Raw genomic sequence first — 25,445 nt, forward strand, 5'->3', positions numbered from 1 at the left:
AGCTGTACTTTGCCACCCTTGGTCTAAGGTTTTGGCATTTTATTCCACAGGGAAATCAAGGTGCACCTCGCTCAGAAATTCTGGTTTTCACAGAGTCTGTATCAGATATATGGCTTTCCTGGATTCCTATCATGATGGGCCCTTTGGTTGATTACCCTTGAAAAAAGGATGTCCAGTCCAACAGAAAGGTCTCTAAAAGATAGCTGGTGCATTGGCTATGGCAATCACCCTGAAGAATTTTGGCAGGATGATAAGGTCGCTGGATGAGCGCCATGCGTTCTAGTGCCTACAATGAAGGCAGCTGGCTTCTTTTAGCTTGGAGAAAATGTTATGTGAGGAATTATTTACTTTGACCAAAGTCTATAAAATGACATGGACATGGATTATAGGCAAGGGAGACAAACAAAACAGATTGAATTTTCAGAATTGATTAGTTATAATTGCAACACACAAACACAGGTGATCTGAAACTAATTTTTAAAGCTGACAATATTTACTTGTTAGGCATTAAAAAGTCTTAAATTCATTCTTTTAAATTATTTTAAAGATATATTTCAAGTCCTAAATGCTGAATAACAAACATATAAAACATTCTGCTTACTGATCTCTACCATTATCAGAGAAACTTTTAAAATATATGTTTACCATAAAAAACCTCTTCTTTTAAGGTATGCAAAAATGTTGGCTTCTGTGGAGCATCCAAGTAGAGGGGCCAAATTAAAATATGTCTGGTTATGTTTTCCCATTATTCTGTATTATGGCATCCTGCACCAATGTTCTTTAAAGGCCAGGTACAGACATTATACTTTTACCAGCATAAGTGATTGAAAACTGGTCTATACTCATAACAGAAAAGAAGTTTAGCACACAAAACCAGTCTATAACAGAAGTTGAGCACACAGACCATGTGTAGAGGAAACGAGGGCTGTGTGTGCATAACACTAAAGCAGGCTAAACGCTTTTTCATCGCTTTAATGGTGTCAGTGTTTACATGCCTCAGAGGTGTATTGCACATTAATTCCAACCACTGTAGGAAATGTGGCAGTGTAATGCACTTTTGCTGCACCCCAAGTCATTGCTGCACCCCAGTTTGCTGCTCCTACAGCTGTGGAATGAAGTACTGGGCTTTGTGCAGCTCCGTGGCTCTGCAGGCAGCCTGGCAGCAGCCCGGGAAAGCAGGTTCTGCTGAAGAAACGTGGCAAGCCTGATCTTTTTTTCTCCCACTGGAGCCTGCCTGCCTGAGCTGCATGGAGGCCTGGCGCTTCCCTCCATGGCTGTGGTGCCCCCTGGGACCACCCAAGCCAGGTGCCTGCAGGCGGGTGCCACTTGTGGGGAGGGGTTGCTGCTGCCACAGAGGGAAGCACCCCTCCCGCCCAGCCCAGGGACTGCTCTGCCCACCAGCAGCTTGCCCTCCCCTCCCCACTGCTGGAGAGGCAGGTAAGTCAGATGTGTGCACAACACAGGGATTTAATCAGTCCTAAATTGAAGCAGTATTTTTAAAAAGCCATGCTTCAGTTTAGGGCCCCCATTTCATCTACACACACCCACGTAGACTAGTTTTAAAATGGTGAAATGCAGTCTAAGATTTGCCCCTCCCCACACACCAAAAGGCAAATGTGTGTTGTGTTCGCTACCTGATCTAGACTATGCTGCTTACAGAAAACTGTGCAACTTAGATCCATTCTGCTTTGGGCTTAGTGAACATCTGTACCTAGCCTCTGTGCAGGTTGGCATTTTAGCTTCTCATCAGGGCAGTAAGAGTATTTGTACAGAAAGACTAGCCCATCAGTAGCACAACCATATGAAGGTGGTACTTATCTACAGGCAGCTCAGACCATAGGAATGGTGTATACTGCAGCACCAACAGGTAGATTACATTTGCATTGTTGTCACAGGCTAATGTTAGATTCCTCTGTTGCAACATTGGTTGTCTGAGAAAAACAGCACATGAAGCATGGAGGTTTGGGTAAGGGTATTAAAGAAAAAAATGGAAAAAGTGGTTTGTGGTCACTTAGAACTGCAAAATAATGGACAAGAACAAGGTGGTACCAAAAGTTACCCAGAGAAGTAGGCTAGATAAAATGCTTTGTAAGCAGGTTGCTTAGTCCTCTGGCTTCTGAAGACAGATTAGCTCCCTGAGAAGCTGCTCAGCCAGTCTCCCACCCAAGCAAAGCAGTGTTTTAAAAAAGCAAAAACAGAAGCCTTCTATCCTGTGTCAAACATGAGGAGGGAAGCCACCTTTGCTCTGGCCATGGCATAGTATCCTGGCACCTTGTAGCAGCACACTATTCCACTCACAGCTGGCTTCCTCCTCTTCTCTGGTTACTCTTCTGTGAGCTTTTCAAGCTTCCACTGGGGCACTCCCTGTGTAGCCAAATACCCCACAATTGGGCTTTCTCAACACAGCTCCCTGCCCTGTTACACACTTACAGGGAAATTTGGTCCTGACATACAACTCAGGATGGGTACTAGTTCTGAGTGTTTGCCTATTTAAAGACTAAGTTCCCAATTTAGAAAAGTACTTAAGTTCTTGTCTAATTTTAGTCGTATGCTTAAAATGTGTTCAGGGTTATGGGGCTTAATATGTTCTTAAGTACTATGGCACTAGGTCTTAGAAAAAGTGTAAAACATTCTGGCCCTGATTCAAAAGCTTGCTTAACCACCAACATGTGTGTTGTCCATGTATTTAAGTGCACTGCTAAATTTGGGCCTGCATGAAGACAATGACCAACCTCTGACCCTACTAAAGTCAGTATGAGATCTACTTTAGACCAGAGGTTCCCAACCTTTTTTTACTGACCCGCTGCTGGGAGCAAAGTGTGGGGGCGGTGGGGGCGGCTCAGGGGCGTGGTCAGGGGAGTTCTCGGCACACAGTGCAGCTCATCTTTTGTGTGCAGTGCCACTGGCATTACCCCCGCAACCCGCATTTGGGTCACAACCCAAGGTTGGGAACTGCTGTTTTAAAATCTAATGCAGTCAAATTTTGGCCCCACAAAATTAAGAGTTGAGAAAAAGGGAGGAGTCATGTACTTTAAACCTGTCACCACTTTTTTACATGCAGGTTTAATTTTTGTCTGCTGAGGTGCTAGACACATATATCACTGGTGAACAAACACAGTTAAACATTTTAAAGGAAAATTATGTTTGCTCTAGGATGGGCGTTATCAGTTTTTTTACCAGTTTGGTGACTTGAAGCCTGAAAACAGGGGAATCCATCAAAATTAACATCATAGCTTCATTTCAACAACAAAAATATACCATAAATTTATAGCAATACAGTAATTCCCATAATTCTTATGATAGAAATATATAGCTTATGGCCCCTGGCACACGTTACATTTAACATATGATTAACCAGTTATTCATGCCTTAAATTGTTACCTGGCTACATGTAAATGCCATTAATAACATCGAATAAAGTTATTACACACAAAAGTTATTACCCACAATGTTATTATACAAAAAATGTGTGGCTGGTTCCTATCACATTATTAATTGAATGTGTGGCTAGGCTGGGGCACCCAGCAGAAGGATGTTCCCCCATGTTGGGAGGCCACTGGGTGATGGAGCTCCCAGACATGGGGGTGGACCCCTGGGCTCCTCCTGAACTGGAAATAAAACATGATGGAATCTGCTGCTGATTCCCACAATCACTCCTTCTGCCATGCGTATATGGAATGGCAGGAAGTGTGATTGTGGGGGTCCCACATCAAATCCCATCATGCCTTTACTTGCACATCTGCCAGAGGCCTTAATCATGTTCAGGTCCTGGCACAGGCTGCTTGCATTGGGTGTGCATAAAACAAAAAAGCATTTCCACCCCCCTCCAACTTTCAGTGTTTAGAATAAAGACACTAAAAGCCTGATTTAAAGATATCCAAGTTTATTACTGAAAAAATGCAATATTAAAATGTGTATGATACAATAAGTAGTTGCATTTGTACATGTAAACCTTAATAAAGTAAACAGCATCTCAAGGACAAATTTATGCCAAAAGTGTCTTACAACAGTTAATGAGATCAGCCACTTTCCAGGAAAAAAAAAAAAAAGCCTTTGTCTTTATATGTCAAATAAACATTTTTCTGTGCAAACTGTTTAAATTTAAGGGTATTAATTGGGTCATAAAAACTTATCTGAAACCTAAAAAGAAAATGAATAATTCACAGACCAGGGGGAATTTTAGCATGTAGTACTTGAAAGTCAATTTTTTAAAAACATTTTGTGGTAATTATTGCAATTTTATTTTAAATAGTACTTACAAAGTTTGGACTTGTAAATAGAAAAAATAGAGGACATTTTATTCTAATTCTTTACTTAGAAAGCAAGTTGTATTTAAATATTACATAAATTTCAAATATATACACATATTTATTTAGAAATCTTTTATCGTGATATTGCAAGTCAGCCAGGACTATTAGAGTAAAAATGATTTACTGGTAACTATGTTATTTACTAAGATTTTATTTTCTACACAAGATTCTCTTCAAACAACTGAAATTTCAGTGATACTAACCTAGGTAGAAATCAGAATAAACAGTTTGGCAGATTGTACAAATACAAAATTCAGAGTAATCTAAGTTGAACACAAAATTTAAAAAATTGATTTTTTTTTCTTTTCTCCCCATTTATTAAAAGAGCAATTATCACATTCTCAGAAGTTAATTTTTTCTCTTCTTTAGACTGCATTGGGTTCAATGCCAATTTCTTATCAATTGGCATCTTCATAAATTCATGGCAATATCAATGAAAAACAATGATGTAAATATTACCATACAAAGGCTATGACAAAAAGTTACTGCAAGCCAATGGCGATATTATAAGGTACATTTTTCAATGCAGTGCAGACAGCTTCAGTTATATGAATACTTAACATTTCATAGCTAAATTACCATGCTGCATTAAAAAATTACCTCTATAATAGGAAACAGCAAAATGATTCCTATACATTCCACTGTTGTGCTATCATGATGAAGTTGTGCTGTCATTGCCAAGTTGTGCTGTCATGCCAAGGTAATGCCAAACCATGCCAATAGAAATTGCTAGGAAATAAATTTACAATGTCAATAGGATGAATTTTTCAGCATAAATCAAAATCACCATGATCATTTCAAAATGAGGCCAATAATGTTGAGTTTTATGTTACAATTATAAAGAAGGGCAAAGATCCCTGCAAATACAGTAGTTTAAGAGTGATTAAACTGCATGTGAGTGAGAGAAAATTTAGCACTGCATGGGCAATTCTAGAGACTAATACCTAACAGTGCAGCTAGCAGCAGTGCATGCTTCCCTACACTACTCCTTCAAAGTGCATCCTGACATGGAAGAACATGAGACAATTCAGTAATTTTGCTTTTTCACTACTATGGCTTCTCTGATGTGAATGATAACAAGGGAACCTTTTCTGGTGGACATTTTTCCCTCCTCCTTTTGGATACTACTTTACAGGACAAAAACAAAGAAAAAGAACACTAGTTCTGCACAAGCTAGCTCTGGACCATTACCAGTAGGTCCACACTTGAATGCCACTCCTGGTGTTTCCTTCATGCACTGGATCTGATTTAATTCCCTCAGCTGCTTCCAGTTCCAGAGCTAGGACAGGGTATCCATGGCACAGCACTGTCTCACACCTTTGTGATAAGTCATTTTTCTGGGGAGTGGACTTGACTCACAAAAGTTACTGAGAAGGCTTCATTGGATAACACCTATGTTGGATCTGCTTAGTTACCTGATGATGAAAGATACTATATCTTACCAATGTCCTCAAGCCATCCAGATGAGGCTGAGGACATTGCTCACACTAGACATTTGCCCATAGCATGATATAGAGCAGGGGCGGGCAATTATTTTGGCCGGAGGGCCACTTACTGAGTTTTGGCAAGCCATCGAGGGCTGCATGGTAGGCAGCTAGGGCAGATAAATATTAATTTTCTAAATTTTTTAGAGGCCCCGCAGGCCGGATAGAATGGCCTGGCGGGCTGCATCTGGCCCCCGAGCTGCATTTTCCCCATCCCTGATATAGAGTCCAAACCAACACACACTCAGGCCAGTGGGAGATCCATATTGCTTGGTAAGTGAATTCCTACAGCTTTGGATTGTTAGTTTCCAACACTGTAAAATATTTAACTACATAGGTAGAGTATGGGAAGAATCAAAGGTGTTTTTAAACTGCTTAAGTGACTTTAAATGGGGCTTAGGTCCCTAAGTTTTTTTATGTGGTTTTGAAAGTGTAACCTTTTACAGGATATTTCTAGCTAAACTAGCCACGTTATATGATGTGACAGACAAAAGTATTGGATTTCTCCAAGTACAATAGCCTGCTTTGATACAAAACTCCCTGTAATTTTTAGTCTCAGAAGTAAATTATGTAAACATTATTAAGATATGGGGACTGTAAAAATTTCAGATCTTTGTCCTGAACAATCTTCTCTGTCTCATGTGATAATTTTACCAAAAGGAAAGATTTCCTTTGGCATATTATACTGTTTTATTTGGAATTTTAGGTGATTCTATAAACCAAACTAGGCTGTACTTTCATCTATTTGTATCTTTGTAGGAGTCAACTTGAGGAGGCAGCCGTCTGATTTCTCAGGCAGATTTCAGGGCTGGCTGCCATTTTTGAGGGCCTACTGTGGCTGACGACCCCCCTCCATGCCTCTGATTGGCCGAGGGCCCCCCGTGGCCCTGCCCCTCCATACTGATTGATTGCAAAGGCTGCCCATCACGCACCCCTCTGGGGAGCCAGTAAATTTTTTTTTGTGGATTTTGTGGACATTGTCTGCTTTTGCAGGCAATACTGGATTTGGTATTTAGAGCAAAATCCATGAAATCATGATTTCGATAGGTCCCTACTTATATGAGATTTAATACAGAATCCATTTAGTCTTATCATTAGGTTTCTAATTTAGTTATTTATGTTAAATGTAGTTTTATAAAGCTGTAGCCCACCACATTTCAGAGAGCTAGTTTACAATGGTTTAGTAACTAAACTGAAGCTAAACTGAAATTATCTACATCAGAGTAGCCATATAATATTGTCTTTTCTTTTCTTAAGAGACATTTCAACTGAAAAATAAGAAAGAACTGTTAATGTATATGTGCCATTGAATGAACTAGATTATGACATAATTTAAAAGAAGAACTAATTTCATAAAATAATATAAACGAGAATAGATCAATGACAATGTATTCCATATTGAAGATTACCCTATAAATTCTCTCAGTTAATACAAACTTTTGTAGTTTACAGTGGAACAAGTCAAAATGTGATAATCCCCCAAAGCAGACTACTTGTAATTACTTACATTATTTTGGTTACTTAGGATGAACCAGCAAGTAAGAGCAAAATATTACAAATACAAATGGAAAAACCAACAGTAGCTGTAACACCATGGTACCCAAGCTAATTTTCTTTCTACAGAGCATTCCTTAGAAGAAGCCTTTAGGGATCCATCTTTTGAAATGCACGTTACTTGGGTTCTTTTATATAATAACAAAACACTATATTTCTAAGGAAACGCTATTACAGTTCATTATCTTCATGGAAACTTTAGCCTTAAGATCACTTGCAAAATTTGTTCCAAGTCTTGAATGATATTTGGGTGTGGAAATGGGGGTGAGGGAGGGAGATCAAGAGATGCATATTACATGTGTGCCCTGTTTGCTAATCTGAGCACTTTCACAGAATGCCTAAATATAGCAGTCACCATATCAGCCTTTTGATGGACATTCACAGTCTAAAGTCAATTTGATAGGCCACAGTGGACTGTCACTCCCTATACAGCGGTCTGCATAGGTCATTCCCTATAGTGATTCATTCTTTTTCAGCAGAAGAAGGAACTATGTAATTTTGAGGCTGATACAACAGGACTCTTGAATTGAGCTCTGTAAAAATAATTGTTTTTCTTTTTCAAATCACCAAATTCTGACCTCACACATTAGGCACAAATTTAAAAATGCAGTAAAATAAGAATGGTAAATAGTAGATGCATTTTTTTTATTTCTGGAATGAAAAATCCTTTTGAATATATCAAGACACTGGTGTTCAGAGAACAATAATTAAGACATTTTGGACTGGTAATTATTTGTAGTATTTAAAAAAGCGGTATATCTGCCCATGCAGCCTCTCTAAAGGTGCATGCATAGACCAAAGCTGTTACAGACAAGATCAGCAATGATCTAAAGCACTTTTGCACAGATGCTACCTTCTGAAGCTCTGCAGCTTTGAAGAATTCACAAATACAGCTTTCATGCACAACCCATTTAGACTGTTTGTCTGTTTGGAAAGACAAATATTTAGAATATGAAAATATAGACAACCAACATTCATGAAATAGCTAATTCCTGAGGACAGAGTGTGCCATATATCTTTGTAAGATAATCTGTGTTCAATACAAACACCATGCTAAATGAAAACTAGCAGAAAGTTATTCTTAGCTAAAGCAAATGGCTATATACTGGCAAAGCCATGAGACATTTTAGATATATTACAGAGAGGAAAGAACAGAGAGGCACACAATATAGTGGGCATGCTTGTGCTTTCCCAGTGCATAAAATTAATCAAATGCAGATCTATATAACCCTCTTTGCTGTACTTGTTATTTCCAGGTTTAAAGATATCACAGAAGGTTCATATATATCTTCAAATCTAAGACAATATTTATCTGCCATGCCCAATCATAATTTTTCTAGCTGCAAATCGATATGTGCTCATATCAACAACAAACTGAAGAAAACTGAAGAAAATATTAATCATTATTTCTAATTTTGGCTAAATTTATGCCAAATCTTTCTGCCTTGATCCAGCCAGGGCATTTACATGGGCCATTAAAAGTGAACTTATCTGTGACCTTAAGAATAGAGTTATATTTTACAAATAGTGCACAAAATGACTTCATACTAGTTAATAGTTGAAACTAAATGGGGCTAGGGATGCTCTACCCTACAATACAAAATGGATATTTAATACATTAAATCATATAATACAGATATCTTAAGCACTGGACAGAAGCGCAGTAAGGATTTCTTTTAGGAATGCTATGGGATTGAGAAAACAGTGTAAACAGAACACAATGAAATCCTTCCACTTAAATGGAAGCACAGGAGAGTCTGAGTTGAATGGGCCTAGTAAAATAGAACTATTGGCTAATAAATTTTTATTAGACCTGTCCCCTCCACTCTACCCTGCCATGCACTGTTATGGAAACCCATACAATGTGGTAAAAAAAGTGGTAATTTCTCATTAACAGAGAACACAACGTGCACCCACTAAAAACAAAAAGGGCCCTTTCAACAATTTCAATGGACTTTGGACTATTAAAATAATTTTCCAATACACATTTTCCCTCTTTCAGTGATACTTGAAATAACATAAGATGAAATTTTAATTTGTGCAAACAAATTCTGGAATCATTCACTCAAGCTAAATAAGATATTCTAAGAAAGAAAATTTCAACTCTTCACGTCTGCACTTAATGAGCAATTTGCAGCTTTATCCTTAAGGTTAATGGTAGAGCTTGTATTTGCTATAGTTACTGTGCTTTCTTGCATATTAGCATGAATCTTAAAATTGAAGCAAATTTTCTTTGATTTTTAATTCTTTTCCTCTGACATAAATAATAACCATGCTTTAAAACTGTAAAAAAAGGAAACTGGATGGTTTTGGTCCCGTCCACTCTCTCACAAGTGCATCCTGCACACTTGTTTTAGTTTAGTGCTTCTTTTTTCACATATTATGAAATGTTCATAATAAAACACCATCTTCCACATTAAAATAACCCTAATTATAACCATAAGTAAGACTGCTCTATCCCATATGCAAGTGAGAACTGGAGTTCAATTCTGTATGCGAACATTTATTTTTTTTTCTCTTTGTTGGTTTTGCAATTTTTTTAATCTTAAGAAAGCATCAAAAAGATCTAATTCTAACAGTAATATATAGATATCTTATTTCCATGCTTGGATTTATTAAGCCCAAGATAAGGAGTGCACATTACTAGAGCAGAGACAGCACTGTTATAAAGTGCTCTGTTTCTCTTCCCCTGGACAAGCAAGACACAACGTTATACTGAATAACTGATATATCTGCATAAGTTTGCATACTGTAAATAGTTAAGTGTATACTTGAAAAAAATATATTTCCACTGCAATAGGACATTTCAAGTCAACATTTTGAGAAGTCATAGAATTACTGTCCAGGTAGATCAAACAGAAAGTAATAGTGACACAATTATATATCTGCATGCTACATTATAGCATGAAAATGATCGCTCATTTATTTTGGAAGTATGCAGAGATGGTACTTTTTTGCATATCAACATGGAAAGACTTCAAATAGCCACATTTATTTCCAAATGAAGCTGAAACATGGGCAATGCAGTGCATTTTTCAATGAATGGGTTATTTTTTGAATTTAGAATTTTTGGTTTTATTTATAAAGACAGATGATTCCTGCAAAATGATGTGCAAAACTTGGACTGCATAGTAAATATTAAGTAGCCTCATACCCACCTTTTTAGGGCAGGAACACATCCACAATCTCAGCAAGAGACTAGGACAAACCTGACAAAACAATAAGCCTGAAGGATTTCTATCAAGTTTATATCAAGTTATGGCCACATAGGCGACACTTACTCCTTTTTCAGAAGCATGGCAAATTAAACCTAGCAATCAAAAGCTGTAGAAGTAGTGGATATAATGTAATTTCTTTTTTCATCATGCTGTTACTGTAAAAGTTTTATAGACAATGACTATTTTCATTACATAGTGGATATCTTGATTAATAGCATGAAAAATATAATTGTAACTTTTTTTTACTGGTGTGTCCAAAATGCTCAATCTTCCATTGTACTTTCACTTGAGCCAATAGCAACTCCTTGATATTGACCATAGACCAATTGATGCATAGACCTGATATTGACCATAGACCAATTGATGCATATGACTATCCATTTTCTTCATTGGAAGCATGTATTTTCCAGTTGCTAGTAAAGCCTGCAGATATATTTCCCAGCAGCAGCATATGTACACATTATGAATTTTGGCCCTTATTGCCAGATCCTTTCTTCATTTTAGACCTGCATTAGTCAGTTTCCATATAATGTTTTTGCTGCTGCATGGTATCAGCTAAGGCCATTCATGGTGATACTGTTTTCCGTTCTTTTTCCTTTCCCTTTGCAAATGCTCTAATTCAGCCTCATACATCATTTCCTGGACTAAGTACTTCTCTCTTCTCATTCTGTCACACAAGTCTTTGGGCATGTCTGGGATCAGGTAGGCAATGAAAGACTTTATTCCAAAAACAAGGTGCTGAAAACAAGGACAAAAATAATTAATTCAAGGATGCTTAAGTTGTCCCTTCAAGACCAAATCATGATGAGCCTGAAGTTGGTTACTCAAGCAAAACCAGGATTCTCTAACTACAGACTGCAGTGCATAGTTTTAGAGGCCCTTTCACATGAAAAGCCTAGTAGAATGCTAAAGATAAGGAAAAATATGAATTCCCTAGAATAAAAACTAGGAATATGTGTACAAGGTACACCATACCTAACTAATGTAGGTAATAACAGCAGAAAAAAACCACACGGAAACACAAACCTTGGCCCAATCAGGAACAGGATATGCATCCAGACTGCTACAGAGTTTGTATGCTGGCTGCTAGGAGATGTTCAAGCCTGTGCTTCTATATCTTCATTGCTATTAAAACCTTTGGGTGCCTATATATTAGGGGTGTGCGAAACAGCACCATTTCGTTTCGACTTCCATTTCACCATTTTGATGGGGCAGTGTTTCATTTTGAGTTTCATTTCATTTTGAAAGCACTGATCCTTCTCGTTTCATCAAAACTGTTTTACTGTTTCAACACTGTTTCGCCGTTTTAATGGGGAAGCACAAAACTGCTTATACCTTTGTCATTTCTTGCCTGATTTGGATGAAACTTGAAGAGGTGGTAGCCCCTTCTCAGGCCATGAAGCCTGCCAAGTTTCAAGGACATAGATATAGGGGTTTCTGGGAAACTGTACCTCAAGCTGCTGACAAGCAAAACTCGTGACATATGATATTGTGTGTGTGTGTGTGTGTGCGCGTGCGTGCGTGCGTGCTCATGTGCTAAGGTGCAGTTGTTTTTCCGACCCTCCCCCAGAGCACTGGGATTGGAAGGGATCTCAGGGAAAGATCACAGTCACTAGCCAACTGCACATGTCAATATCAGAGCAGTCCTTTCACCCTCTTCCCCCTCCCTCTCCTTAGTTTCTGTTTCCCTGCAAGCAAGCCCAGCTTTAAAACTTGAAATATTTAGAAACTCTTGAAATGTTTTGAGTGCCCTCATTTCATTTTGAGGCTGTTTTGAAGCCTTTCATTTCATTTTGATTTCACTGTTTTGAGCTCGAAACGAATCTAAACAGCATTGCAACAAAACACCTGGTGAAATTTCGCACAGCCCTAGTATACATGTGTTCCAATGTGTTCTAATTAGATTAATTGGGTCTGGTCCACGTTCTAAGTAGAACCTTTTAGCACTGCCATAGTGTCATACGTATAAGCCCCCATTAAATGAGCCATTTTTAAATATGTGGGGCCTTAATACACATGATGCTGTGGAATTTTAATTAGAGCAACTCTCTGGGAACCGCTCTAAATAAAATGCCCCCCCCCCACACTCTCCCCCCCGAGCACATGTATAGGCAGCCTTTGTTAGTTTAACCTGGTTTGTATGGGTAAATTAACATATGGTGTGACTGCACCTTAATTTTGCTACAGAGATACTAACAAATTGATGTTAATGAACAGTATACAATGTATTCCTTCTTTTTCCAGATTTGGCATTTTCCAGCTTTTCTTTTCTCTTCACATAGTTTAAAGCATAAGCACCTTGTCTAAACTGTACTTTAGTCATTGACCCAACATAGGATATCTTTAAGCTGGTAGAAAAGTAGCATATCTCTACTAATCCATGACTAACCTCAAATACTATGATGAAAGCCAGTCGTGCAGCAAGGACATGCCAGAACTGCAAGGTGAATTCATAAGGGTTTGAACTCCATGGTGGTGCTCGGTAATCCCGATACCTGTAATGGAAAGAAAAAAAGAAAGAAAGAAAAGTCACTGATAAGATCGTTCCAAAATCCTGCACAATACGACACAAGAGAGGTAACCCCCAGAAGAAGGGAAACCAAAATGGCAGGCAAGGAAGAGAAGTTTAAAATATGACTGAATAATGAGGAATAACATTTGTTCAGTCTAAATAACAAGGCTTGAGGATGTACAATAACTATACACCTGCTTCAAAATCAATCAAATAGAAATGAAAGAAAATAATTTACATAGGGTATGAGTACTGAACAATGCAGTGATTAACACAACAGTTCATCTAAAAGAATTTAACTGGTAAAGTAACCTCAGAGAATGTTCAAAACAAAGCCTAGCTTTATTTTGTTCAAGTCCAAAACTTCTCAACTAGCCTAAGTGTCAAGTGACAGTTGAACCAGAAGAGTTTCTCTTGCACAGTTTGGCTGCAAAAGCATTCACAGCTTTATTCAGTTAAAACCAAATTTGTGTTCTTCAGACTTTATTGTTCATTTCTACTTCATACCCTGTACTCATTCTTTATGCATTGCTGCCACTAACCACAGGACTTGGGACTGTACTTAACCTAGAAACTTAACAATGACAACAACGTTCTTAACATAGCACTTTGCAACTATAGATCTCAAAGGAATTTACAAATGAAGAAGTCACTACCTCTTTATTTTACAGAGGTATAAACTAGGTCATAGAGGCACAGAACAATGTCCAGATCTTCCAACTCTCTGTTCAGTGTTCTCATTCACTAGAGCACACTACCCTGCCATATAGGAGGTTAAAATCGTATACAAATGGCTCATAAGCAAATGCTAACAAATATGGTTTCCTTTAAAAAACAAAACACATCTTTGAGAGTATCTTAATTATGTGTTAGGGACTGTCAGTTTATAATGAGATATTCTTAAAGAATCAAGAACACCCCAACACAGTAATAAATAGGGTTCCCTCCAATCACATACCTGCAATATCCTGAGTATCCCATTTCAAGTTCATTCAAATCAAATACCGATAAACTACTATTTACATATCCCTTTAAACATCTGAAAAAAAGACACCACACTATCAGTATGTGTTTCATACAATGATTACCTATCATAAAGTACAGCAAAACATGCTTCATTCTGTTTCTGCCATGACTCAGACATGTGCAGTATTACTGTACACCCACAGAATCACTTTTTCCCCCGCCAGTGGCTGATCAGAGCAAAACATTCTTTAACTTTCAGAGGTACGTAAGATCACAACTGAATGAATCACGTTAAGTCATTGTTTCAAGGATAAAATTCCATGCACACTTTTTTAAGATTAGCTTTTCATGCCCAAGGGAGTTGGCTGCTGAATTTCATTGTTTATCCATCCATACAGGACAGACAGTAGCAAAGCAAAGTTCTGCACAGCACCTTGGCCAAGCATCTAAATTGAATCTCCTCGCAGAGAGTATAATTTAATCTTTTTGCAGAGTTTCTCAGCAGTACTGCCAATCAAGTCAAAGAGACTGTGACTCTTCTGGCCTAATATCTACAACAAATACAATGGAGACTAGCAATTAATTTCATACTGATGGTAACATATTTTGATAATTTATGACAAGGCCCGTATATGTATAATAACTTATGATCCAGTCCAGTCTATAATTCTGAAGATCTACCCTCCAGTTCAAAGCATGGTTTTTATATAGCCGTACTTCCTGAGCTATTATCTGAACTATAAGTAATTTTTTTCAAAGACTCATAGGCAAAATTCTACTTTTCCAGGACATTGCAAGGCACATATCAGATATCATCATCATAATTCCTGTAAGCTTAAAGTTTGTGGTCATCCTCACAGAAAATCAGTTTGTTGTTCTGAAAAGACACCTGTTAAAAAGCAATGCCTTTGGCCTCCTTCTCCTCCTGCCTAAGGATGTTGCATAAATGAATCAAACCAAGGCATATTTTCAGTGAAGCATGATTCAGCTCCCAGTGTAGATTACAGAAAAATTCCTACTAAATTCAATGTGGTTTGGGTGTGGCACTTGATTATGTGAGAAGAGGAAATACATATTAATGGTAGCTTCAGGACAAGGAAAGGATACAGAAGCACTGTCTGTCCTGATCAACAGTTATTTCCCCCCCTTTTAAAGCAAAAATAATTTTTAAATAAGCAAACTTTAACCATTAAAATAAACTCTTTTTTGGTGATGGAATAGAAAGTGAGTGATGTGAATATTCTTATTCACTTGTGAGAAGTCACATTAAACAAGAAGTGGGTATGGTATCATCACCAGAAGCACCTATTCCACATACAATTTATGAGTTTTATCAAACCTAGTGAGACCAGAGCCTGATCCTCTGCATCCTTTGAGTGATGGAAAAGCCAAAAAATGCACTGTAAAGGAGGAGAGAAAGTTTTGCTCACCAAGAAAGAGAGAGAGAGACCTACTGCGTTAAAATATGAGGTCTTACTCCAGGAGCAAGGTTGGATTTATTATTGCTGTTGCACCCAATGACAACCACATTTAGAGCTGCAGACTAAACTATAAAACAGGAAATAGGACATAATAAAATACTAATACGTATTTACAAATTTGGGTTCTGAAAATGCACTTAGTGAATGTGTATCTGTAAAGCCAAATAACAATAAAACAAACTATCAGCTGGAACTTTGACATGGCATAGAACTAGCTTTTTTGTTTCTGCTCCCACCCAAAATAAATAACTTTCAAACTAGTTGTGATTTTAATGAGTGCTTGAGGCAAAGACCACAACCGCTCTGATTAGTGGAAAGGTGCTAGGTCCAATTAACAACTTAACTGGCTTTTTGCCATGAGTCAGAGATGGGATAAAACAAAACTGAACACAAAAGAGTGAATCCCAACAGCAGAAATAATATTACTAAATGAAACCTTAGAGTGGTTTGCGTGGACCCATGTTAATAAAGTAAGAAAAAGTTTACAAGATTACACAATTCATCTAATTGCACAAATTAATATTGCATGTTGAAAGATGTAGTAAAATGCCTTGCCATGAAACTTAGATATATAATACGAACCATAAGTAAAAAATGTATTGTATTTTCTTGAATTCTAGCATACATTAGGACAGACGTTTTCAACCTTTTTTTTGGTTGGGGCTCCTGGCAGCCGATTGAGAAGTGGGGGTGCCCTGGCAGCTGGTCGATGAGTGCGGGAGGAGAGGGCAGTGAAACTGGAAGTACCGGCAGCTTTTCCACGCTGCTGCTGTGTACCCCCTGGGGCCTTCCAAAGTACCCCCAGGGGTACACGTACCCCCAGTTGAAAACCCTTGCATTAGGACATTAAACATGCTTGCTTGTTTCTCAGTTTCTCATTGCCTTAGTTTATGACTAAGCTACAGTTGTCACATTTCAATTTGGTGCTAGGATTTTAAATAAAAATCATTATTTGAAGTAGATAGCTTGGTGGAAGCTGATTAGAATGATTTATAATATGATTAGAATCATATACACAGACACACACAATTAGAATTATATATAATAGATTATATAATTACATTAAATGTATACTATTATAATACATAATATGTAATAAGGTATATAATTAAATCTTATATATTGCTATATACTAGAAAACTATGCTAGAAAACTATGTTTTAATTTCTGACACTTTTTGATATGGTCAAGTTTGCACCAATGTAACAGATAACATATAACTGATCAAATATGACAAATACAGGATGAAGAGTGGTGGAAATGCACTTCCGATACATGTTAAAGTGTCAATAAAAAAGTACAAAAAGTCTTAATTACTTTTCCTGTGTGTATCCTTGGTCTGCACAAGGGCCATACTTGTATGCATAGACAAAACGTGGAATATAATCAGAAGTAATAGCAATGACAAAGGCATTGGTGATGACAGCCAGCACTCCAATTCCTTCAAGGATTCCATACCAAATGCCTAAAAATGAAGAAGAATAAAAGCAAAATAATAAGGCAATTTTCTTTATATGTTTCTAAGTCGTCCTAATTCATCATCATAGTACATAATTAAATTACATCCTCTTTATATTCTTTTTCTTGTGTGGGGTAGTTTAGAAACAGCAAATCCTGCCTCTGTGAAGGAGGTTATACTAAAATAACCTTGAAGTCCCTTCCACACTTACGATTGTTACTCCCTGAGAAAAAATCCTTGAGTCATGTTCAGTTTAGTATTCAGCTATGGTTCTCAAGATATCTGAGATCACAGGCTGTGTCTGAACTGGATTTGTGCTATAGGCCACACTCTATACAAATGAGACTGAAGTATCCTCAATCGTCTTACCTATATCTGTTGCTCTTGCAGGCATAGGTCTCCTCCATTGTGTAACAAATTTGTATGCATCAAGCCTTATTTCTATAATGTTGTTAAGCAGTGCCAGAAGAGGGGCCAGGGGAAAAGCAGCAACAAAGATGGTGGTAAAGCCAAACTGTAAAACTAGAAAAGTGGTCATATTATTAGAAAATGGACACAAAAAAAGGTCTTAAAAATAAAACCTTTGAAACAAATGGTGTTTCTGATTTCCTTGAGAAACTTCTAAATGTCCTCACCCATCTCTAAGTACTCATCCATTAATCCATGGAGATTCATAGGCTGCAGATTCCAATCTTTCTCCCACTGAGGTAGAGAAATTTTATGCTCCAGCAATTGCCCTCCTCTCTTGATCTTGCGTCGTGACCACCAGTTCTGTAGTAACCTTTGTAAAACAATCAGATTATAAAGCTTGTGACATCATAAGCAATGCCTGATCAAGAATTTTCAGTGTTTGCTGGTGTCATCCTATACTGACCTTGGAATCATATTTTGAACTGTTCCAGCTACTGAAGAATGCATGCCTACTGGGATGCTTTCTAAAGATTATTTCACTATATTCTTGAGGATGACATTCAAGAAACTTGTTTTACATTAAGGGATCTTGGCTTACATTAAAGGATCATTAAAGGATTATGTGGAGCATTAGGCTTTATACTGAATTCTTAGAATATGGAATTTGCATAAATGGTCTATAGAAGTGTCTTGCACACAGCAGAACAAAAGGGAAAGGAAAAAGGAAAGGACACATTTTAAAAAGATTTTTAAGAAACATTTGGATGCATATCTTGCTGCGATCCTTTAAACCTGACTTCCTGCCCCTTGGGCAGAGGGTTGGACCCAATGATTTTATGATGTCCCTTCCAGCCCTAATGTCTATGAAATCTATGAAAAAGGAAAGGAAAAAGAAAAAGGAAAGAAAAACAAAGTAAACAAAAGAAAACTTATTGCTACTGAGGTGGTGGGAAGATCAAGTGTACAATTTACTATTTTATTCTTAATAACACAATCTAAGGAATTATATAACATCACTAGCGTTGCACAGAATAGCATATCTTGTTTCCTAAGAAAAATACAAGCATAGAATCACTTCAAAGAATAATTTTCTCCTTCAGCAAGAGTCTGTGCTGCACAAGGTTTTGCCGAAACTGTAAATATAAGGAAGGAGTGTGATCTGTCTTCATGTTGCCATGCAGAAGTCCTCTCACTAGGGAAACTTGAATATTAATAACTACAGAATGCTTCACAGATTGAAAGTGTTATGTAAGTGCTAAGTGTTATTCCAACTGTGGTAATATTCAGTGAATGTGGAGAAAATCAGGGACGATTCTCTTTTTTTCAGTTCTATGTTTCTTGTACACATACATCAGGTAGGAAAAAAATCTACATTTCATCAAAAACAGATTGATGCTGGAAAGTACTCTTTCATAGGTTTGTTAATCTTCCATTATTCTTTTCCAAATTCAGTTGATTGTTAGCTTCTCTACTCTTCAGTTGTCCAATCAGGTTACATGCAAATAATTGTTTTTTCTGCATGATCAAATGACTGCTTTGTGTAAAAACAAATAAAGAAGGGAGGAAGTTTGTTTTAAAATATTTAGTAGATAAAGACATTAAGATAGTGCTGGGCTGGGAACATAGGAAGTCTAATAGCTTGTGTATATTTTTTTAATGCAGTTTTTCATGTCTAGTAGCAATGCTGTGGCTCCCACATTTTCATCAGGTTGCTGAAACATACTAAACAAAGACTCTTGGACGGAGTTTCAAGGCTAGAACTCTAAGTTATCCTTTGATAAAATTTATTCTTTTATAGAGAAAAAAAATGACAACTTTTCTAGTTCCCTGAAGAGGGATGTATAAAATTTTGGCCTAATTTGACTGCTTAAATTATGTGCAAAAGATAATTTGCACATTAAAGATAATTAAATAATGTAAAGGTCTTCAGATGGATAAAAATACCCTAGGAAAGCTTATTGCTGAGTGGCTGTTTATGTTACACTGGGGAATAACAAACTCACAGCATATGATGCGGAGGTACAGTGAAAGAGGAAAATTCTCACGGAAGGATGGTCTCCTTGAAATAGTTATTGTAGAGAGACTGGGCCATTTATATTTTTCTTTCTTTTAATATAGCATCTATCCTTCAGGGGAAGGCACAGGCTTTTATCATATTTTTCCCAAACTGTACTTTTGTGCTGCTTAGAGCAAGTCTTTGCTGCTTGGCATAACATATTAAAAAACCACAGACTAGAATGCAAAAATAAATTCCACAGATTATAACACGAACCTGTTTTCAGGCACATGTATTTCATGAGTTCTAGGGACAATTTTGGCTTGCTTATTTTCATGAAGACTTACAATTAAGTAATCACTCACTCACACCTAAGCAAAATGGCATTTCTTGTTTTTCTCTACTCTTGCTTAGGTCATGATCACATTTTCATATACTCTGAACCAACAACTATACTTACGGGTAGCCTAGTTCCATGAAGTTGTTCCACATTTGTTTTAAAACCATGATAACTCCCATTTGCAAACACAGGTCAATCAAGCAGCCACTAGGATGACACTACAGGGGGGTAAAAACAGGTTGCTTGTTGCATATCTTAAAGCATTCCTTTATTTGTATATGCACAGTCTGCATGTGTGGGAACTATTTCAGTTCTTAGGGTTGACTCTGTTGAGCTTCTGTGCACTGACTTCAAGGGCAAACTGCTCCTGTTTTTGTAGTTTACTATGATGCACAATTTTCTTTTGGTTTACTTACAAAACTTTAGAATAAATGTTAATGTTTCTGAAAAGTAACAGATTAACAAATCCCTAGAATTTAACTAACCACAGATGGATAGCAGCATAAGCTAAGCCATTTCTTCTGTTATTATACTCCTGATATAATCAAATATATCCTAAAGGTGATAGAATGGATATATCTCCATACCCACTGAATTTTTTTGAGATAAGTTGCCAAAAAAGTTGACATCTGTGGTACAGATGCTTGTCTTTTATACAATGCCATCAATTCATTTCATATGGAGCAAGAAACATTTGGAAGAATGGAGCACAACTCAGTCTTTGACAGGATAAGATGAATTTATATCAGTGACTGAGAAGCAGATGTTTATTTAAGCCTTAAGTTAGTCAGTTGGCCAAAATATGCATTTTAATTGAGGTATACTGTCTGCACTGAAGCCAACTTTTCAGACCTGGGTCACTAATGTTCAGCTCCTAAAAACTGCATTTAAGCACCTTAAAAAAAAGAAGTCATGGTAAGCGCAGACCTCACTGAAATCTGTGAAGTTGTTTAGAAGGTCTGTAAGCTATAGTTTGAACTTTGAAACTTGGTAAACTTTGGTTAAACAAATAGTTTCATTTTGGGGCAAATTTAGAAATCTGTTAACAAAAAATGGGCTGCGTTTCCTTTGTGCCTTCCATTCAAGAAACTCAAAATGCATCGCAGATAAGAATGATTTAGGACTCTTAATGTACCCATAAGAAAGGAAACTACTAATGTACGTCTTCACAAACAGGGAAGTTTATATACAGAGAGGTAAGTGCTACATCCAAAGTTACTCTGCATAGCTTTGAGTTCAGAAAGGAAACTGTATGTCCTGTTTCCCCATCTTTTGCTATAAACAAAGGTTTATCTCTTCTCACCACTCTCCAATTGAAGAATAATCCTTCAGAGTTGTAATGGATTATTTCTAAACATTTCATTGTTTTCTTTCTGGACATGAAAAGTTCAGAGGCAGAAAAATGGGATTGTTTACCTCTTCCAGTCTCCATCTGTTAAAAAGTTTGTTGTACTTTCCTGGACGGCCTGCAAATCTGTAAAAATAAGATTTATTTCTTAGGGAAAATTTCAAGACTCTTTGGAATTATTGAAACTGCTTCATATTCATTGAAATAGCTTGCTTGCTATGAGACTCCAATAAAAAGTTCCTCACTAAATTCTGGGATCCAAACAGCTTCTACTTCTAGTGGGAAGAGGGGGAGAAAATGTGTTTCAAAATCCAAGCCAGGACAAAGGTTCACTTTTTTCAGGTGACCTGAATAATGTGCAGAACAAAAGCCTAGGCATGTATGGGAATAGACCTCCTGAGAGTCCCAAAACATGGTATAGGCCCTATGTCTCACCCCAAATGCGTAGAGATGAGACAGCAAGTGTGTGTCTGATACAGCTAAAAAGGATTGCCATAGATCCTGTGGTTTTCAGTATGTTTAGCAGTGAGCAATGAAATGGGATAATTCTATAATAGTAAAAGATTTTCTTTAAGTCTAATCTTTAATTGAAACTGCATCATTACACTCAGTTGTTTCATACAAGCAACTGAAAATACTTTATAGATATTAATTAGTATTTCCAATATTCTTGTAAGGTTGGTAAGTATTCTTAGATCCAATTTAAAGATGGTGATCTGAAGCTGGGTTAACAGGTTTGTCCAAGTTCACACATAAGGAATTAGTGATAGGCATAGATATTCGGGCTGTGCGAAGCTTTGTGTACCAATTCAGTTCAGAGGAGATTTGGCCTGATTCAACAGCCAAATCGCCAAAACTGAATAGAATCAGGAGACCAATAAAAAGGTCTGAATTGATTCAAAGCTCTCTGAAGAGCTTTGGAGATTTGGGCGGTCCCCTCTTGCTGCCACAGGGAGCTGGACCCAGACTCTGTGCTGGTAAGTAGGGGGTAAGGGAGGGGGGACTGGAGGAATGGGGAGGGGACCATGAGGGAACCCCTGCCAGGCCCCATCCCCTGCCTGCTCCCCCAGCCCCTCTGAGTGCCCCCTGCCCCTCCCACCCCATGGCTGCCCCACCTGGCCGCAGCTCCTGGCTCTTTAAAAAAATTAATAAATAAATAAAGCCCCCATCCCCTGCTCCCCTGCTCAGTCTCCCAGCCCCTCCCATGGCTGCCCCACCTGGAACCAGCTCCCGGTTCTTTAAAAAAAACAAACAAAAAAAGCCCACACACTCACCAGATGTTGCAGTGGCTGTTGGGGCCTCTGGGGGTTTACGGCAGAGCCCCCCATGCTGCACAGGGCAGTGGGGGGCAACTGGGGGCAATGGGGATTGCCCCCCCCCCCCAACCTGGCAGGAGCTGGTGAGTTTAGGGATTTTTTTTTTTTAAAGAGCCGATGCTGGGGCTGGGCGGGGCAACCACTGATGGGGCTCGGAGAGCAGGCAGGGGATGGGGCCTGTCCAATTCAGATATTCAGCCAATTTGGCAGCGGCTGAACCTCTGAATCAGATTGACCAAATTGATTCAGGACAGTGATTAGAATCACCAAATTGAATCTCTGTCCCCTGAATCAGCCGAATCTGAAGCAAATACAGGCCTTATAGATATAGAATGCCAAGGGCCAGATTCCCAATCCTGCATGAAAACCACCAGACAATAGTCTATACTTGTTTTCCAGGAAAGATAACTACTGAGTGATAGATGAACAAAAAGGGATAAAGCACTATTTTGTGCTTTTCTAATACCTGAGCAGAACATTAGAGAATTCTGTGTCTAGGTACCCACTGAATGACTGTTTTCAGAGGTTCTGAGTGCTCATAATCACCATCATTGTCAACAGTAAATGGTATGCAGTATCTTAAAAACTTTTTTTCTATGTTATTTCTTGAGCAGAGATTCTAGGGGCTTTATTTTCTCATATATTTGAAAACGCTGAGTTCAGATTTCACTCCAGGAACTTTATTGCATCTGAGATCTCAAACAACTTATTGTGTTACCCCAAGGAAATATCTAATGCCAAGGATTCTATATTCATTACTCCCCTACTGTTTATCCTAATGGCCATAAATAACTTACCTGCCAAGGAAAAAAGCAATATAGAAGATAGAGCTGTTTAAATTGACAAACTGGAAGAGGAACATTTTCAAGGCAAAACTGTTTTCCCATTCAGAATCTGTTCTAGGATGCTCTGGAGGGAGTGACAACACATATGACATGTTCAGAAATAAAAATTAATTTGCTGCCATCTTACAGTTCCCAGATAAAATGCTGTACTTCAAATTTATTAAACCCTTCCTACAGAAGTTAGAGTAGTAGAGCACCTTAGAGACTGGCTCAAAGAGGCATGACCTTTTGTAGGCAACAACTTACTTTATCAGATGTACCCTTCACATAAAGGTTTCCTTTTTTCAGGAGAGTATGCAATTGGAGTGCCTCAAACTTCCAGATACAATCAGTTTCGTACCATGCATGGGCAAGAGATGGAACCTGAATTGTAAATGGACTCTTTCTGAAGTTGCACTGACTCTTGAATTTAGTACTATGATGGGATGTTTGACTCTTCCCACCAATATTCATGACAGAGCTTAGCCCTATTAATACATGGTGGCAAAATAGGGAATAGTGGCAGAACAGAGAAGCAGCAGGTAATCATATCTGCTCTTTTTCAATTGGCTTCTCACACAAACATCTTCATGCTAAAATTCTTTATGCCCTTTCCTCAAGACCACTTCTATGTGGATGTCCTACAGGCATGAGAAGTAGAAAGAATTACTTGGTCCTTGACATCTTTTGATGGAAATGTAAATATGCAAATTCGAACAACACATTTTCTATTCCAGTGGTGCTCAACCTTTTAGTACTGTGGGCCAGATGAGTGGCATGGGGCCAGGTCTGCAGGCTGCATCCAAGCCTGCATACTAGGCCAGCAGAGCTAGATCAGGGACTTGTGCTGTAGGATTGGGCCCCACAGCACCTCGAGTGGGGCTTGGTGTATCCAAATCAGTCCCAGACCACCTCTACACAGCAATCTAGCATGCTATTTAGCCTATGGGGTTTCCCACAGGTCTGGAAATTTGGCAGCAAGACAGCAACAATTGCTGCCACTGCTTCTGTGCCATCAACTTTTCAAACCTGTTGGAAGTGCTGTGGGCTGGATAGCTTGGCTTTGTGGGGCAGGTCTAGGCTGTGGGTTGATTACCCCTGTTGTATTTAATTCCTCACTCCCACTCTTTTCACATCACTCTAAACAAGGTTGATCATACATCCTGGTTTGGCCAGGACAGTCCTGAATTTTAGAGGCTGGTCCTGGCCAGCCGCTGAAAATTAAAATGCGTGCCTTGGGTGCAGGGTAAGAGGCCAGGAGGCAAAACGTCAGGTACTGTAAAATAGGAAGCCCTAGCAGGCAGCAAAGTTGCCCTAAAATAGGTTATCTTGATTAGTGGAATGACCATTAAAAAGGGGAGATGACTGTTAACACCTGTAAAGTGAAGAACAATGGGACATTGCCTCTCTTAGCTTCCTAAATAGTAACAGCAGTGCTATCCTGCCCCCACTTCTGCCTGCAACAGAGCTGCTGATTTCAGAGTTGGGGGTGGGGGGATGGATTTATTAAATTTATTAAATTCACCACATACAATTTTTTTCATAAACATTTTGAAATCATTCAAAGTCTTCTTTTTGGATACAGCACACCAGGCATGTCAAAAGTGGCATGGAACTGGTCCACAGGCCAGATGACCAGCCAAATCAGGCCCACAAACCTCCCACCTCCATACCTGCATATGGCGCCCACTCTGGCTGGTCTAGGACATGAGCTGCATGCAGCACCTACTCCAGCTGCTTCGGTGCAGGCTCTGCATGCAGCCTGGGTCCCAGACCAGCTCAAGCAGGTGCTGGATGCAGCATGCAGGGAACCCAGAGGGGGAAGGTCACAAAAGCTATACTGTTTACTTCAGAACTGCCAAGATATCAAAAAAGGTATTTTCATGAACTAAGGAAATTCATCTCTGCGATACATATGTAAAGCTTTCTTTTATTATTATTTTTTATTTCCTTGCAGTCTCCAAGGAATGCTTAGATTGAAATATTTATAAAAAGAAAATCTGAGTTTAAATTGGCACAAGACTCTATAGAAATATCTTAATAACTTGGATAAACCCAAGATGGTTATCAACGTACCATGGGTGTTTTTAACACTTGTACATTTAACAAAAAGTGGTATAAGAAACACTACTGTCAAATGTGAACACCAAACCTTTAGCTCCTACTGTCAGGGGAATGTATAGATAAACACAATTTATTGAATATTATTGCATGCACAAAAATCTT

General features: G+C 38.3%; 1 protein-coding gene across 2 annotated transcripts in view; it reads right to left on the reverse strand.

Moving 5' to 3' along the window:
- Positions 1–3,866: 3,866 nt before the first annotated feature.
- ANO3 (anoctamin 3) overlaps positions 3,867–25,445 on the reverse strand; it is a 488,615-nt gene continuing 467,036 nt past the window's right edge. For both annotated transcript variants that reach the window (XM_019477060.2, XM_014602446.3), the window contains 9 exons: positions 23,193–23,304; positions 21,148–21,205; positions 19,852–19,949; positions 17,620–17,765; positions 17,354–17,506; positions 16,843–16,990; positions 14,037–14,117; positions 12,956–13,061; positions 3,867–11,304 (listed from right to left, as the gene is read on the reverse strand). In XM_019477060.2, the coding sequence (XP_019332605.1) occupies positions 11,122–11,304; positions 12,956–13,061; positions 14,037–14,117; positions 16,843–16,990; positions 17,354–17,506; positions 17,620–17,765; positions 19,852–19,949; positions 21,148–21,205; positions 23,193–23,304 (1,085 nt within the window). In that variant the 3' untranslated portion in view covers positions 3,867–11,121. The remainder of the gene's footprint in view (positions 11,305–12,955; positions 13,062–14,036; positions 14,118–16,842; positions 16,991–17,353; positions 17,507–17,619; positions 17,766–19,851; positions 19,950–21,147; positions 21,206–23,192; positions 23,305–25,445) is intronic.

Source organism: Alligator mississippiensis, chromosome 2 (assembly GCF_030867095.1).
Source record: "Alligator mississippiensis isolate rAllMis1 chromosome 2, rAllMis1, whole genome shotgun sequence".
NCBI lineage: Eukaryota > Metazoa > Chordata > Crocodylia > Alligatoridae > Alligator > Alligator mississippiensis.